The sequence below is a fragment of the Athene noctua genome, chromosome 10 (genome assembly GCF_965140245.1).
Source record: "Athene noctua chromosome 10, bAthNoc1.hap1.1, whole genome shotgun sequence".
Classification (NCBI taxonomy): Eukaryota; Metazoa; Chordata; class Aves; order Strigiformes; family Strigidae; genus Athene; species Athene noctua.
In genome coordinates, this window is record NC_134046.1 from 21,273,065 (window position 1) to 21,291,814 (window position 18,750).

Genomic DNA, 18,750 nt, shown 5'->3' on the forward strand with positions numbered 1-18,750 from the left:
TAACAAGAATTTTTTGTTCATTCTGTTGATTGTTGCTCACTTGGTGAAACTCAGAAAGTGTTCTTTTTATTTTATGTGGTAGCTACCATTTAGAATATAGTCCGGTAAAGTATAGAAGGATATTTTTTTTTTACCTTGTCCCATTATATATATATATATAGAGAGAGAGTAAAACTTCCTGAGAAGTTTACTTTATAAACTTCCAGCCTTTCAGTTTCATAGAGTGTTACAGCCTTTAGCATTCAGCATAGATTTTGTAAGTTTGTCATGTGAGTACCATTAACAAAAGTTATCATATCACTATGTAAGGCAGTGGAGAATATTCTCTCAAATCTTTAGTATCTTGTACACTCTGTTTAGTACTGGCTTTTTTATTCTCTGTGAGAGAAAAACACTCTGTATTCAAATAAAGGTGGGAAGCACGTAATTTTGGTGAACTTGCCTTCTCTTAGCCATTATTCCTTACTTTATGAGAGTTTTAGTGTGCCTAGCCAGTAAACTGGAGACTACTGATTCAAGCAATAGAACTTTCTCTGAAATGTCACTGCTTGCACATTTATGTATTATAATTAAAATAAGTATTCTTTCAAAAGTTTTTGTTTCTCCTAAGCTGTACCTTTTCCACCTTTGAGTTAGGTAGTCTGGATGCACAGCTCAGCCTCTCTTCCAAATTGGACAACAGTGCAGATTAGCCAGCCACAGGGCAATGTCGCAATTCCCTGACAGATATTGCAGTACAGGAAAGCTTCTGTGCTGTTCAGCAGAACTTTGTGTGTTTTAATAGGATGAAAGGAGGAATTTTACTACCTGAGAGATGCTTAAAGCTGCTTGCAGTTGTGAGTTGAGGAAGCACTGACTTGAGGCAAGAACTCACGGCACTGCTGCCTAGGAAGGGTGCAGGGTCAAGTGAGCTTCAGCATTCAATTTTGAAGATTTTCTATCAGATAGTGGGAAAGCTGCAGTGATTCAGACAAGAGAGAACAAATGTTGCTGGCAGTGAAATAACCCAAAATAGCTGTTTAAGCCATTCCTATAGTAGTATAGTTGGCCACATTCTCATCAATAAATAATGTGCCACAAACACATTAGATAAGCAGCTGCCTCTGATGTCTGTGACAAAAAGAATGTCACTTTACTTTTTTGTGTGTCCCTGGCAAACATCTCAGCCTTCCAGTGTGTCTGGAAGTACCGCAATCATTATGATCTTACAAAGGAGGCTGATTTTGTGACTGCTAACTAGTTGAATAAGCATCTGACAGTGCAACAATCCACAATGTCATTGTCTTCATGCAGATGTTTACCAGAACCTTGGATGCTGGTAGCTCTCTGGCCTAGCAGTTCAAGCATCCACCGAGACTTCTGCTACATGGAATCTGAATCCCACCATTTTCAGGATTCTTTTAATACCTGTTCAAGCTTCTGCATGTCAGAAACCATATACTTGCACAAAATACTTAAATACATTTGGGTAGGAAATAACTCAAACCAATAAATCTTCACAAAATGTAAAGAATATTACCTGCATGAAGTGCAATGAGAGAAAGAAAGGTTTAAAGTTTAGAGTTTAAAAAACATGTCTTTGGATAGAAACTTTAACACAGGAATAGAGGATGTCTGAAAGAGATTGATACTTTTCTACTAAACTGATGGGAAATCTATGCAGCACTGGTAATCAAATATGTTATGGCTTTGTACAGGAGCTCAGTAACAAGGCTCACAAGGTAAATATGGACCGGGTCTGAAAAATCTGCAGGGTTGAAAAGAGCATACCAAAACATACAGTAAGAAAGGCCACTGTACAGTAGCACTACTGCTTCTTGGTGGCTTCATTTTGTTCTCCTTTCATTTCCCCACATAATGCTCTGAGGACAGAGTCTGGCCCAGAATAAAAAAGGAACATTGTCCCCTATGATCCTGGCTGAACAGATACAGATGGAGAAGTGACCTCAAGAGGCTGCTTCCTCTGTTTGGCTAGTTTTTGTTGAAATTTTTTTTTTTTTTTTTTTAAAAAAAGAAAAACGTCTTGGAAACTGCTCCAAATTGGAGAGGGAACTTGAAGGGACCTTCCTCAAATAGATTGAATCTGTTCTTCAGCTTTCCAAATAATGAAATAATGCAATAAGTACTCCGATGCATTCATTTCAACAATGTGTTGGCAGCAGTTAATCCTCTTTCTATTCAAGAGCCTGGTACAGCTCCACACACTGGAACACTTTAATAAAGACACTGTTTCCCAGGAAAATGCAGTGTTCTCCCAGCTGATAATGTAGTGGTGTAAGCTTTCAAAATGTTATTTTTCAGATTTGGAGGGAAAGGTTACTTTTCAGCTATGAATAATAAGTAGCAGTTATTTCATCATATGCCCCTCTACAGCAGTTCCAACAATGGAGGGACCCTTCTTCCTGACAGATGTACTGAACTACTAGTTTGAAAAGTGGTTTAGTACATTCTCAAACAAATTAAAAATGTTTTCAGTAAGTATATAATACTTTTTGAAATAACTTCCTCATAAGATTTTATCTTTCTAAATTTTGCTAGGGCATATGCATGCAATGATGTTAATTGAAAGAACAGAGGTAACCATTAGCAACAGTATGTTCCTGGGATGTAGGTAGCAAAAGGTCATTGTATGCTGTCTAGTTTCTTGCTAAGTATGTTATTTTACATATACTTAAACTATGCTGATATCTTTCTATGGCTCTGTTATCTCTTCCCAACTCTGTCCAGGTTTAACTGTTTTTATCCACACGTATTTTGATTCATAATATTTGGTACTATAAGCTCTAACCATAATAAATGTACGCTGTACTAATAATGTCATGATTTTGTTCAGTCTAGTTGTAAATACCCTTGTGACCAGACATCAGCATTTCTGACAGCTAATGGGAAACATAAAAATTTGCCACCCTTCAAATATATGTCCTATTATTTCATTTAAACTTATCTTTTATTCATTAGATTCTTGTAACTTATATCACTTTTCCCCTGTGTTATGTATAGGAAGAAGCAAAAATCTTTCTTCAATAACATTTAGTCAAGCTATATATGTGTGACTAGAGGTAGTGAAACCTTCATAGTGTGTCTTTGGGTGTGAGACTGATTTAAATTCAATTTTCTATTTACAAGCGAAATATCCTGTGTGGAATTAATAGTTTTCTACTACTGAATTAAAAACCTTATTCTGGTTTGAGTTAACCTTTGCATTCCAAATTAACCCTAATAACAATGGAGCTTATTTCCCTCAATATTCTGTTCAAGATGTACAAATGCCACCAGTCCCCTGGCTTCTTGCCCAGGCTATTGGTTAGTTCAAGAAACTGAACTGCTGCGTATTTTTAAAGAAGAAAACACCACCACCACCACCCCAACAACAGCTACAACAACAAAAAACGCAAACTCAATACCTACAGTAACTTTTTTCAAACTCATCATTTTCTATTTTCAATGAAATCCAAATATAGTTCATGATTTGTAGCTTCAGGTCTCTGTAAGACAAATCTTTTTTACATCAAAGTTTCACATAGTCTTAAATTGTTGGCATCAGACAGTATACTCAAGGTTACTCTGCTTAAAATGGATTGTATTAACAAGTGATCTTATATTCTGCAGTAATTCAAATAGTTACCTACAGCTACCTCCAGTTTGTTGTACTGGTAACTACAGTGATCCTCTAGGTTCTTGGACTTTTTTTCTATCGGGATTGTTGTTGAGTTTTTTATTTCTTTAAATGTATGATGATTTATGGAAACTTCCATTTATTAAGGGAACATTATACAACCTTCCTGAACCTAATATCTTTTTATCTAAATGCCCTGCAAGGCAGATGAGTTTGCAATATTTTTTTGAAGGTTGAATATATTCAGGCCTTAGGCCACTGGCAGAAGTGAATTCTAATGATAAAGTTTCAAGACATTCCAATGAAATATTTCTCCTCATTTAATTTGGGGAGATTTTACTTAAAGATCTTCAGCTTTAATAAGTCTTGAAATATATAAGGAAAAAGATTTTTTTTTTTTTTTCCACACAAGTATAAACCAAACCAGCTGAAGAGAAAATGAACTCTCCAGATTGTATCTGTATTTTTTTAATAGTGATGTTAAGGACAGACATGTGTGATTTCCTTTGGGAAAGCATATATAATTCAAGAAGCAAAATCTAGGAGGCAGTTACTGGAAATGTCTGCATTTTTGTAGTACAACGGTCATGTAGTGGCACCTTTGCTAAGTCATATGGCCGCTGGCATTCTGATCCCTCCTGGGATATTCAGATTTGACAGTTGAAAAGTTTTATCACGAAGTAATGTCTTGAACTCTTAACGTAGGTTTCTGATTCTTGATAGTTCAGTTATATAAACAAGCTTTGTCAGTCATCTCCAGTGGTTTACCTGAGACTGTCACGTTTATGTCGTTATCACACTAGGGTGCTTTGTGCTCAGAAAACCTCTTATTTTTCAATTTTGCTTTTAATCTCACCTGATAATTGGAATATAAAACCACTATGAGTTTGTAGTTTTATCTCAGAATCTCATTGTCTTATTTTACAAGACCATGTATACCAGGAGATGCTTAGGGTGATACAGAGACCTTCTGTTCAAGAATAATTTCATTTTATAATAACTGTGAGGCGTTCACAACCTCTTCCCATTGCAATCTGCATAATTTATGAATGTGCATAAATTACTCCCTCCTGCTCTGCTTTAATATGTGCAATCACAAGTGATGAAACATTGGTGCAAACAGCACTCACAGATTTGGCTATTTCTGGGCATCTCACTATGGAACTTCTCTTTTTCAAATACTTGTTATTTCAAAACAAAGTATCACTTTCAATGCTGATTTTACTGCTCTTCTTCTTTCTGTACCTTTCCCCTCATTAAGAGGTGAGGAGAACAAGGTAGTGTAGGGGACTTGCAGTGGTAAGAGAAGAAGAGGAAGACATAGTGAAAGCCATGCTGTATCTTTTTTCTTGTCTGTGGGATTTATGCAAGGTCATAGCAGCTGTTAGATAGAAGATGAACTGCTGAGGAGCAGGAAAATGTGATCAACTCTGTCATCTTCTGACCCTGAATACATCAGCCTCACTTAGATGCAGGGAAGAATTGTGATTTTTAAAGCACTTCCCCTTTTTATTTTAAGTTGAATAATAAAAGAAGAAGAGCAGATATGAAGGTATCTACAGTCAGACCGAAGTGAGGCTTTGTGAGAAGAATTTAATGTACTGAATGCAGCCCCCTTTCAAACCCTGCTGCTGCTGTTTCAGGTGGATTCAGCAGGAGAGCCAAGGCCCTGGCGTTCGGGAGAGCTGCGTTGTGCCTGCTGAGGAAATCACTGCTAGCCTCTGAGCAAGATTTTCTCTCCCTTGGATCTATTCTTTGAATATATTGTATGTTATAGTTTAATTATATGTTCTGGACTTGTTTCTGCTTACTTTCTAAGGGAAACACTAAACCTTTGTTCTACCTGAACAAAGAAAATACAAAACAATTTACAGCACTTCAGTATATTTCAATACTCATTATGGTGCTAACAGTTCAAGCTGATTGGCACCACATGTCTTCTTTTAAATGGGATCAGCAGGGATAATTGTGTTGGGCCCATTAATTTGCCATTTACTTGCTATGACACTCTTTACAAAAGAATCAGGCCCAGATTTTTGGATGGTTAAGGTAGGTGTCTCTGCTATTTGAGACTTCTCACAGAGCATTCAGAAAAGACTGAGCATTGACTTTCTGCAGACAGCTTCCAGAAACTGGTTGCTTTTAAAAATCCTCAGTTTGAATCTTCACTGAGAACTGTGTTCTTAAGACAAAGTTGGATTTTGGTGTGTGAAACATTCTAACCATGAGACAGAGAATAATAACGGTTATTTATTTACTTGTTATGCAGTTAGGGAAGAACAGTGTAGTAATTCAAGTGACTGACTGCTGAAATGGATTACTTTGAAAGCTAGATATTGATCATGGTGTGAGTCTAGAATAATTCTGCAAGCTCTGTTTGAGCCCTGAGTATGCCAGTGAATCAATTGTATCCTTCCATCACGCTCAGTATTTTGCAGTGTGATCGCGGCACTGTGGAATTACTATTGCAAGGTTTACGTGTCTTTTCCCCACAGCATGCAGTTCTGCAACCATGCTACAAGACAGCTCAATAAAGATTGGTATCTCAGTTGACACGTTCGTGGTTCTGGAAGTTGAGGAATGATTGTAGCCCTATGCATAACTGGTGACATGAGTATTGAGAGGTACTGTGAGACTGGGCAGGTGCCATGCATGGAAATCAGTGACTGGTGTGTTGCAGTTCATCACCCATATACATGTGCACAAACATTCAAGTGAGGAAATTGCCAACCTCTCCAATAAATTTACCAATCCTCCAGGAGCCATTTGTGTTGCTGGGGGTTTGTCCTGTAGCAGGTTTTGTCATGAAGTTCTTACCTACGTGATATGATAGTCTAGTGCAGAGGTTCCAGGCTGTCTGAACTGGCTAACTCATAGAATCAGTTGTGTAGGTTGGAAAAGATCTCTGAGATCATGTATGAAAGCAGCACAGCTGCGTCCATTGTATATGTGTTGCAGGCAAGTAACTACTTGCACTAAGCCCAAGCACAGTGGTGCGTTAGCATGACTCTGCAGAATCCAGTAGCTGAATAAGCTGATAGATTTCTCCATAGCATGATTTGCATTACTGCAGCCATCTTACATTTGTTCACACCTCCCCATTTTGGAAAAGAAATGCTACTTATGTTTAGGTGCACATAAATACCATTCAAATAGCAGAAAAAAAAAAAAAAAGGTAAAAAAGGTTTCATTCAAGCATAACCAAATTTGTTCATTATTATTTTTCAGTGAAAATAAAGCTAAAAGAGAAAAGTTTCCATTTCAGAAATGAAATGTGGCCCAAACACAAACATTTTGTTTCTTTTATTGTATTTTCTCTTGAGTTTTCTTTTTCATCTTACAAAGAAACCCCATTAATTTTAAAATGTAGTATGTCACTTGAAAATAAAAATTAGAGCATTTTTAAGCAAAAAAACCAATAAAAAAATCTTTAGGTTGCCCTTGCTTGTGTTATGAGTTTCTCTCACTTAATCTGATTATGAAGTTTAAACTAAACTTGGACCAATCTCTTTCTAACCTGTATCTTTAAGTCAGTATACTAATTCTTCTCAAAAAAACCCCCAAACAAACATACCCCAACAACTTGCAGCTATAAACTGGAAATTATAGGTAATGTACATTACGTGTCATTGCAGGAAGGTTGGATATGTGTGGTCTCACAACAAAACGATGTGATTTCCATATTATGCTATGTGCCAACAGGCTGATAATAATGCTGCTTTCTTTTCATAGGGTTGCAAAAGGTCAGAGTGTTTACAACAATGTTTTCTTGATATTAGCAGCTGCATTTGTCAAAGCTGTTCCTCCTTAATCCTGGTAGAGCAGAAATATTATTGGTGTGTTAAGACTCTGTTGGTCTGGTAGGGACTGCATGGAAACGCTATTGCCCAAATGAGGAACATTAAGATATTTATTGGTTATTTCTTTTCCGTGACAGTAATTTATAGTTTGAGGCTTTTTAGTCTACTTATAAAATGGTTTTGGTTGAGAAAAAAACCCAAACCTTTTAGTACCTGCAGTCTAAATATGTCTCTTTACAAATACCTGGCTTTTGCTTTGTCATCAGGCTTCTGTGGTGGACTGTTCACTCTTCACATGTCTTTCAATGTAGTTATCTGCAGCCTGTTGTCACTATTCACTCATTGCTCTTTTATTACCTAGACCGTGTTTAATCACATTATACTGCTTTTTGTCTTGTTTCTCCTTCAAGTAACACCCTAATATTCAAGCTGAGCTAAGAATTCATGGATTCCTTTTGCTTTTTGAATGAGAATTTCTAAAGAGGGTGGATGTTATCCTAAGTCAAATTCCACATGATATCATCTGTCAAATTGTTTAGAACAACTTGAATTTTAAGTATCTATTTCATCAGCCTTTCTGTATAATTATGGCTCAGTGATGTTATTTTCAATTCTAGACTGTAGATATAAAATATGTGCTTCCCCTTCTTGATTAAAATATATCCTTCATTAAAAGCTACCTCTTTTCATTTTTGAATGCATTTTGATGACAGTTCTTTAGGTTCTTTGAAGGTCTTAGCTGAGGGTGTTCCATGCCAGATCATTTCTCTCCCCAACTAGAAGATGGCAGAAGCTTTGCAGAATAAAGCTAGTTACTGGATGAGGAGGAAATGTGTATGAGGTAGCAGTAATTTTACATTTAAGCATGTAACACTTTCTTGTGTAACCTCCTTTTCCACTCTTTTTTTTTTTTTTTTTTTTTTAAGTGGAAAGATCTTCTACCTCTATATTCATTGGAAAATAAGAAGACAAACCTCAGGCTTTAGGGTTTTTTTTGGTGAATTTTCTTTAACCTGTTAAATTTTGTCCTGTTTTAGCTAAGCAGTAAACTTTCAGCCTATACGCTGTAAATGGCTGCACCCTAGGGCTGCAGTGGGAGCAGCAGCTGCAGCTCTTGAAATGTGTGAAAGACTGAACAGGTTCTGCAGCATCTGTATGGTCGTCTTGAAAGACTTGGTGATAACCAGATTTTTTCCTTTTCCCACTATATCACCAGCTGTTGACATCTCTCTATCCTCCTACTCCATCATTAGAGGCAGGTGAAGGAACTTCCCTTCATCCTCAACCCACTGCAGGTGAAAGCAGAAAGAACCAGATCAGGTTCCTCCCCAGGTAGCTGCTCCAACATTTATTTATTTTAGGCACGGCCTTGAATTATGTGATCATACTTTACACGCCCTGAATTGATCACCTCAGCCAGTGACTGAATCAAATGCAAAAGGAAGAAAGGAAGAATTACTTCATGTTGTAGGTTGGATTTTTTTTAACTTGTTACCCAAGTCTTAACCTAAATATATTTTATTACAATTAATTATGTTATCTGTATAACTTTATGTACATGAATTATATATATAATACAGTGATGATTATTATAGGACTTTTAACTATATCAGAGTACCTGTGAAATTGAGTTCATTTGTTTTCATTCACAGTCTCTGGGAGGGAGGGAGGGTAGTGTTAAGTCTAGGGTCTCTGAGGGTGTATAGATAACATGTAATACAGATTTCAGAGAAAACTGCCCAGGATAATTTATGTAAGGTTGAATGTTGGACGTTTTTATGTGAATGTGTATATGTGTGCATACAGGTGTATAAATACATTTATGGAAACACACATGGAATGAGCTATGACCAGTCCCTATAGAGATTTGATTAAGCCGATAACAGGCACAAAGGAATTATTCTGTGTATGTAATTAGTAAATGACTATTTGGTTATTTTAAGTTGTTTTAAAAAGTGTTTTTTTAAAGATGAGATGTTTCCAAATCTCTGAATGTGTGGAATTTAAACTCGTATCAATTTCTGACCTCACGTACCAGTTAAATCATACTCTTATTGTTATGGAAAACTGAGATTCCTGGAAAAAAGTCTTTTAATGGTCTATAGAGTTTGTTTCAGATTTAAGAGCAATGGAAAAATCTCAAGGAAATTCACAAAATCATTGAAGGCTATAGGAACAAATTTTTGTTATTGCTTTTAACCTCTTCATTCGTACAACCAGGAGTACCCATGTTTTATTTACAGGCTGGTAAATAATTTACATTTTGTTTAATCTGACTGTTTATTTAAAGCAAAATTAAAAGGCCGTAAACGACCCATGCATCTCCCAGATAAGAGCATCATTCTCATATAAAAAAATCATTCTTGTAAACAAAATGCTAGCACAGATTTCTGGAAACTAGCATTGAAGCCTGGTTTCATATATTTCCTGTGCGTATACTAGCCATTTGCTTGGTTTTAATGTTTCCAAATTCTTGTTTAAAAAGGCCCCCCAAAGTTTTCACTCTCCTTCTTTATCTTGTTTACTAAGTTAGTAAATACTTTGGTCCTGGACCATGAGCTGTGAGGGCTGTTCCTAAACTATATGAGGAATAATGTTTTTGGAACTGAGTGGCTAGTATTCCACATACACTATTTTCAAATAATAAAAGCAATACATAATTTTGATGACGGCTTTTCACAACAAAAAGTGCTTGTTTGTTCCTTTTTAAAATATAAACATTTTACTGTTAGCATTTCGTAAGTAAAATCCATCTGGAAAATTTAGTGATGTTTGACAGTTTTGAAGAGAAATGTTTTAAAATTATAGTTTCAGTTACAAAAGGAAATTTATGAAAATAAACATTACAAAGTGAAAATAAAGGTTAGAACTTTTTTTTCTGAAAAAACAGTAAAATTTAAAAAACAATTATGTCTTTATATATGTCAGTTACTAATTCAGAGAAATATGGGGTTTTTTCTTTGACTTTTACTGTGTACAAGGGCTATTTTAAAATATTTTTTATTTTGTTACTGACCTAGAAAGATGAAACACTTGTTTCATCTTTATTGTTCATTTTTAACCAGATGTAAAATCCACTGAGAATATTCTATTTTTTCCTTCTGTTTCTTCCATCTTAGCATGGTGAATTTTCAGTAGTCAGTAACTAGGAGTCTCCTTGGTTGAAGGTGATTTGATTTTAGCCTAGTGTTTTATAGGTAATGCTGTTTTGCATCAATATTATTATCTTTTTTCTTTTTTTTTTTTTTTCCCTTGGAAGACGAAGGGTGCTAGCTATATCTGATGGAATTGAACATATTGGGAATCTTCGCTGGGAACTAGCACTGTGCCTCCTTGCTGCTTGGACTATCTGCTATTTTTGCATTTGGAAAGGAACAAAGTCTACTGGGAAGGTGAGATTAAAATTCTGTGCATCAGCTGTATTATGACTCTTTTGTGCTCCAAACCTGTGTTTATATTTATTTTAATCAGAACAGTAGAATTTTACATGCATCTTGCATTGCTCTAAATAACTATACTTGAGGAAATATAAATTGTAATACTAGGCAATTAAGAATCAGTCACACTTTGTTTTGTTCCTCTTGGTTTTTTTTGATTTGCTTTTCCTCTAATTCTGTTAGATAAAGCTGGTTGGTTTTGGTTTGATGTGGTTTAGCACACTGCGCTACTGGCCAGTCCTTGAACCCTGAAATCAGTACTGGCTGGTGTTGATTTCTTTGCATGAGGTATCCAAAATGTGAATTTTGTCCCAAACTGACAAGAGTTGAAGGTCTAGTGACATGAGTAACACGCATAATACCATTCCATACTGGACACCCAACAGAGAGAAACTGCTTTGCCACCTAACCAAGTCATGGGCCGAAGAGGTTGCCCCTGGAGTAGTAGCAGACATAGTTCTGATTAGAATATATGATTAGTCAACTGAACAGAGAGAGGAAAAGAGCCGTAGTTCTGGAGGGGGAGTTCTGAAAAAAGTACTGGTTTCTAATGTTGGAACCAAAGAATACAAGGAAAAAATTGGTTGATTGAATCATTTTGTGCACTTAATTTTCAGTTGTTTATTACTTAGTTTGGAAGTGTGGCTGGATTTTTTTGTTTGTTTCTGTTCTAGTAGTCTATATTTATAAATGAAATGTTTGAAATGTAGACTCTTTTTTTTTTTTTAAATTAGAAAATGTCAGAGTGAAATTTTTCAGCTTTCTCAACCACACCCATCTTTCTTCCTATCAAAATTTTGGCTGAAACTCTTTGCTGAATTCTGTCTGTATTTGCCAAGTGTGTCAGTCAATCTGGTACTGCATGTTCCACCTGAGTATTTGCATGCACAGATTTATGCAGCCCCACTTTTATCAAGTCACTGCAGGAAAAATGCTGAGAAAGACTGTCTAGGGATACAGATAAGCATGAATAGTTTAGAGGGAAGAGGGGGAAAAAACACCTGAAGAGAAAAATACAGAGAAGTCAAGGTGATATAAGGGAATGACAAGATAAATGTCCATATGCCTTTGAAGCATGCACTCCAGGGAGGTACAAAAGTGGTTTAGAGTTGTCTGAGGAGCTACAGCTGGCAGTGAAGAAATGAAACTGAGCAAAACTAATTTTCTTTTTTCCATCAGAAAGAATGTCTGAAGATGGAGATCTATTCTACCATAGTATAATCTGACCCAAGAGTGGAGGTGAATGCGCATGCATGCAGGGTTGTGCAAAACTGCGCTGCCCTTAAAAATACATTGATAGAAATAATTTGCTGATAGGGAGAGGCTCTAGTGATTTTGGAAAGGATATATTTTACATTTCTTCATTTGTGTAGTTTACATTCAGATTTTTATTAGTCTTCATATACATATCACATGAGATTCCTTCAGTTTATGCCACTTCCCCAGAAATAGATCCTTCATTTTGGACGTAATTAAAGTGAAACTGACCTGTTTGACCTTCACCCCCCCCACCCGCCTTGATAGTTTAGCTAAAACCTCAGCTTACTGGTAGGTGGAATAATTTTTATTTTATTTGTGTGATTTTGATAAACACCTTTCTGAGGAGGTTAAGTGGAACAGCCTGAGGAAGACACGTCTTGCCCACTTGAAATGAAATGATGAGCTTTTCAGCTAAGTGGAAGTAACTAACATTCTTGCAGCAGAAGTGTAAAGAAAATGGAATTAATACTCAGTGTTCAGTTTTATAGGTCTCAATTAAGAAAAAAAAAAGTTCAGGGTCCTGTAAGAAGTAGACTCATCATATATTTGCCCTATTTAGATCAGTTTAGCATGAGCAGCAGTTTTGTTTTCAAAATCATGAGGAAGAGACTGGTAGATTCCTGTGTTCCTCAGGAGACCCTGTACTCAGGAGTCTGTGCAGAGGATCCATTGCTTCTCAAGCTACATGCAATAAGGATCTTTCATAGCTGAGATATTGATAATTTCATTTTCCAGTTCTGTTCCTAAACTAGTAAGGAAAGCATTTTACTAGATGAATGTGTGACATTGCAATTGGTTTCCAGTGATTTTTTTTTTTTTTTTCCTGGACTTCTAGATGTACTTAAGAATTTTAATATTCTTACACTTGCCACCTTCCCAGCAAAGTCACTGGAAATCTGTGCCATCTCACCACCTTCCCAGGCCAGCTAAACAAAGACATAGCAGCTAGGTGTTGTGAATGCTACAAAGGAATGAAATGCTCTGGAATGTAGATGACAGAGCAGTCTTTGGGGCTGCAGTTTCTATTTCTGATATATTGGCAATTTGAAAGTTCATAATTAAGCTCATCCAATCATAGTCCTTCACACTAGATTGAATTTGTTATATATTCATTTCCAGGAAACACTTAAATTGGCTTCTAGATTTAGCCTGATAAATTTGCTATATATTTTAATTTGATGGAATAATTTCAGTGAAATAATACATTTATTCAAAGCGGAAAACTTCTTAAAATTTTATAACCTTTGGAAATATTTTCAAAGGAAGGTGTCTGTGGGAAAGAATAGCTAGAGAGAAAGAGGACAGGGGAAAGAGAAAGAGACAAAATGAAGAAAGGAAGGGAGAGGCCATCTTCATAAAGATGTGTTCGGTGAAATATTCAAGAGATTGGTTTACTCTTTTCCACTTTTTACTCTGCATCCTAATGTCTGGTGAGAAAAATTCCAAGCCTAAAAACCTGTCATAAAATAAAACCATCATTCTCAAACTAGCACTACCATAGAACTCATCTACTCAGATTGTGAATATTTAATATTTTAAGATATTACATATATTGAATATAACATAAAGTTTAACCCCAAATGAAGTACTTGTAAGACTGTTAACGAGAGGTTTCAAGCTTTTCTATTACTGTTCTTGAAAGTCATCACTTTCTCACAAAACATTTTAGTTTTCATCCAATAGATGTGTAATATCAAAATAATTTCTGGTATTGTTTACAGCTTTTAGGAGAAACATATTTGTGCCTTTTCTGAGGTTCTTGCCACCAGTTATTCAGTCTTAAATCTGAAGTTATTTGTATGCTAGCTTTCACATTTAAAATGTTGCATGTATACTAAATGCAGAGTCTTAGAATAAGAAACTCAAAAGGAGAAAAATATGACAATGTAATGTTAGCATTATGTTATGTGTATATTGCAACTTGCTGAGCTTGACAACACAATATCCATCTTATGCAGAAGTATTTCAATAACTGGCATCAAATGTTCCAAAGACGAGGTAAGAACTATGTAGAAGGCCAAAGAAAGTTAATTTTCTAAAAATTTTAAGTATCATTCTAGACTCTGATCATTAGGTCTTGGTTTACTATCTTATTTCTCCAAAATATTTTTGATTTATAATTATGACAGTTCTGAGTATTTGTATATTGCAAATACCTACATATTTGCTGAGTCATGATAAATTTTTATCTTCATGTAATGTTTGTGAAAACTTCAGGTACTAGGAACCAGTTCTTTTTTGGATCATGACTATCCACTTATTAAATTTGACTAAATGTCCTTGTGCTTTAAACTTTGAAAAAAGGATACCAGAAGTTCCTAATCAATTTTTCCTAAATTACTTGCTGAAGGAAGTAATCTTAATATTTTCCTTTTTTCTTTTTTTCTTTTTTTTTTCATGAGAGTATGGGAGTCTTTTCAGATAGTGATGACTCCTCTGAGCTCATTAGTGACTCCTCACTTGTAGGAACACCTGCACAATTTCTTTTGAAGTGGGGAGGCTGGTAGACTTAGAGTTATATAAAGGCATTATGGTAGTCTCGGTCTTACTCATCAGTCTGTTCCTCTTCTGTTCAAGCATCTTGCTTACTTTTTGAATGCATCAAAACATCCCTGTCTGTGGCTGATACTGTTAGTTTGGAACCCTCGCAGGTACATGAACTTATAGAATCACAAAATTGTGCAGGTTGGAAGGGATCTTGGGAAGTGTCTTTTCCAGCTTCTTGGTCAAGAAAGGATCAACACTGAACTCAGAATGGTTTTCTTAGTTCTTTGACTGGCTACATCTTAAAAACCTCTAAGGACAGAGATTTCACATGTCTTGGGGCAACTTATTCCAATGCTTGTCCTCATGATATGAGTAATTTATTATTTTTTTCCTACGTGTAGGTTGATTCCAGTATTGAATTTTGCTACTGAATTATATTTTTTCCTTAGCTTGTTATATTTCTGTCATCCACTCCTGATTAAAATACATTTTTGTATCATCTGTGTTACTATGTAGCATGTGTTTGAGTGTTTGCAGTTATTCATGCACATAAAATGACTTGAAAATACTTTTATATTAATAAGAGAATAGCTGGATTTCTTTTTTCTCTAGTCTTTCTTTCCTAGCCAGCATCACTAGTCCATTCTCGAATGGGAGTGGCAGCTATTCAGCATACAGTATATCTCACAGTCATGGGACAACTGATCAAACTTGCTCATGTCTTTATAGTATCATTGCATGATGTGCTTCCTTTCTCTGTGCTGCATAAAACAGTACTACTTCTGTCCACCTTGTAGATGAGGAAGGGTTGAATTAAAAGTGTTAAAAGCAACATGCAGTCTTGCTATCATTTTAAAGTATGGATATTAGAACATTTTACAACACCCTCAGCTTTGCATTTTTGTGTGATATCTTATGTTTGAAAGCAAACCACAAAGACAAAAGCAAAACTTCTTGTAAAAGGGAAACCAATACAACAATGACTAATAGATTTGGATGCAAAGGCTGGTTTAGGCTGTATGTAATGTGTAATACATGCCATAAAATGCCTTTGTCCATATGCAATGTCTTTCACGTTTCTTGGAAAATCAAGCTAAGACACTTTCAGTCTATTGGAAAGAGCTGGACATAATGAACAAATAATGTGAAGTCTGCTGAAGACTTCCAATGGCTCTGCCAAAGGATATTATAGAAAAACATTGTCAAAAGGACAGCTTCCATCTTACAGGATATTTGTAACATATAATATTGTCATATGCATTTGTACCCCAAACCATTGTCTTTGCTTTGCCATGTATTTTATGGCAATAGAATACATTATTAAATAATGATTTGGTTACAAAAAGCAAACAGAAAAGGCTTGTGTTTCTTACAAAATACTAAACTGTGTTCAGGTTTACAGTGCATTCCAATTTGTTCTCAGAAACCTTTCCATAAATATATTTGGATAACACCAATAAGTGTGATTAGTTCTGATATAATTTTTCTGGGTAATACTAATTTGAAAAAAATCTGGATAGCTGGAGGAAAATTGCTTTTGGTCTAGGAAACATTTAGTAAAACTGTAGGTCATGTTTTGTTATTTTATGACTCAACACAAGTCAGTATTTTCTGATATGAAGTGTTAAAAGAATATTATTGTCTACCTTCAAGATTTTCATGTAATTTAGTATTAGAATATCACACTGTTTGTATGGTCACTAAGGCCAAGACTCACATATTTTTCGAAAGAGTTCTCATTAGTACCATAAAGACTATACTTCTATTTTTTTGCCAGAGCCAAACCCAAATAGTTCTTTCTACTCTTTTATACTTCTCTATTAGCCACTGGTTAAGATGTGATGAGAAATCCTTCTCACCTTGTTTCAGGATCATCTGGAGGAGGGACAAATCTCATAAGAGTCCATTCTTCAAATTTTTCTGGAAGTAATATATGTATCACAGAGATATAGGCTTCAGTAATCACTGAATATTATTCTGTCTTATTCTGACTTCTGAATCTTTTGATCCTTTCCTACTGTTTGTGTCAAGTTCCCTGAAGTTCAGCATCATCCTGATCATAGAGTGTTAACTTTATGCTGTTTCTCCACTTGATATACTTTAAAATGACAACAGAAGGAGAGTCTAATAAAAATAGAGGAACATGCTGAAAGATAAGGTCAGAAGTGTTGTCCTGATATGACACAAGAACATGCAGAAGGTGTCAACTCTTTCACAGGTATCAAGTGTCTACAAAACAATCTGGAGTAATATACACAGAGCTAGGAGGCTGTCCCCCCCGTAAAATGGTGTGGATGTAGCTCTAAAACAAATTTGCTTGGATTTTCAGATCATAATCAACTTTGAAAATGTCTTGCACACTGTCTCATCAAGCTTTGACTTGAAAACATGCCAGAAAATATTAATGTGGTTCTGCTTATCGCCTGCTACCCCTTTTTGCTCTGTAGGTACTCTCTTAACCATAGCACAGAAAGCATCGCTGAAACATATTGCTGTGCTCACATCTGTTTAAGTGCTACATAAGAAAAAGCACTGATACAGCTACTCTTTCTACATAAACATGAGTTGTCTAAGATGCTTGATTAAATTGTTCTGCAAGTCAAAAGCTGAAATAATAGATTCATGATTACACAGTATCTCCTCATGAAACATTTATGACTTTTCTCCTAATTTATCATTGGATGGCCTCATATGATCCACTGCATCTCTAAAAAGGATACTGTTTGGTTAAGAAAATAATTTGCAGTTCATTATTGTAAACTGTTAGAAACGACCTTGCAAGCTTTCTTGGTGATGTAGTTATACAAATATCATAAACATGAAATTATGAGGCACTCCAATTTTTTTACTTGTCACTTTCATTATCATTCAACTTGACATGACTTGTCACTTTCATCATTCATTCTACTATGACATCACTGGAAAAGTTATAAACACCTTAACAAAGCAGAGAACTTCCTTTTCTTAAAGGAGCAGCAACTGTTTAACCTACCACAAGTAAGCAGGGTATTGGTTTGAATATGTGTAAGTGATGGCATAATTTGTTCTTTTATGCTATTGATTTTTTTCTTTTTCCTGTGTATATGCATTGTGTCTTAGCCTGTAAAGTCTCCATAGTTCATTCCTGCTTATTGTTTCTGATGGGAGCCTGTCTCATTCTAAGTGTTATGTTCAACAAACTTGGTTAGAATCCCTGTGGGCTCCCAGATTTTTCCTGGTTTGAGTGTTTTATTTAAGCTTTACATGTAAAACTGAGACTAGTCCTGTAAAGGCTGTTAAGTGCATTTTATAGCTGTGATCAATATGAGGATCTTGAGCTGGACTTCATGAAACTCATTTTGCAGCTACATGGCTGTTGTCCTTCCCAGTGCTGCACTGTTCCTTCTTAGTTCCACGGATCAGTTTGATTTGCTGAGCTGAATGCAGTGAAGGGCCATTTAAGTGTAAACTGTCAAGAAATTTTATGGAAGTCTATATTAATTCTATGTATTAAAAGACCAGGGATAAGAGAAAACAGTAAGGTACAGCCTGTTTGACTGGGGCATCTTGACATAGACCTATTGACAATAATAGAAAAATGTCTCAGTAAGTAGTTTTGAAATTATTGTTAATCTGTGAATGTGATGGGTAGGAAACAATCACTGAAGCTGTAAGACCATTTATAATGAATAAGATGGCCAATGAAATGCATTAATTAGCAACCACTTTAGCAAGGTTTAACTAAAGGTGTAGAGAACTGGTTCTTCACTCTGTAAGTGCCTTGGAAGACCATCTGTCCCAGGCTGCAGTTCTGATAGTTCAATATGAAGTAGACTGAATAGTTCAATATGAAGTAGACATATGAGCTGTTGAGAGTTTATTCCAACATATCAAACTCCTTGCTAGGCATTACTAGGGAAAAAAAAGGCTGCAACTACCTAAATATTGGTTGCATTTTATTTTTAATTTTTTCTATTGAGTAAAACCCCAGAATTTGTGTGAACAGTTTAAAATGCAAAATGTAAGCTGTCAGACTGGCTGGCTGAGTGTAGTAGTGTCATCGCTTGAACTTTACATATTCCCCCCTTACCTCTCTTTTTATAGTGATGTTCCCTCCTCCACCTGCATTTGCAGTGCTGGGCAGTGTAGGATGATTTATGGATGTTTCACT

General features: G+C 35.7%; 1 protein-coding gene across 3 annotated transcripts in view; it reads left to right on the top strand.

The window, feature by feature from the left end:
- SLC6A11 (solute carrier family 6 member 11) overlaps positions 1-18,750 on the top strand; it is a 105,263-nt gene that overhangs the window by 19,111 nt on the left and 67,402 nt on the right. For all 3 annotated transcript variants that reach the window (XM_074914479.1, XM_074914478.1, XM_074914477.1), the window contains exon 6: positions 10,676-10,808. In XM_074914479.1, coding sequence (XP_074770580.1) covers positions 10,676-10,808 — 133 coding nt within the window. The remainder of the gene's footprint in view (positions 1-10,675; positions 10,809-18,750) is intronic.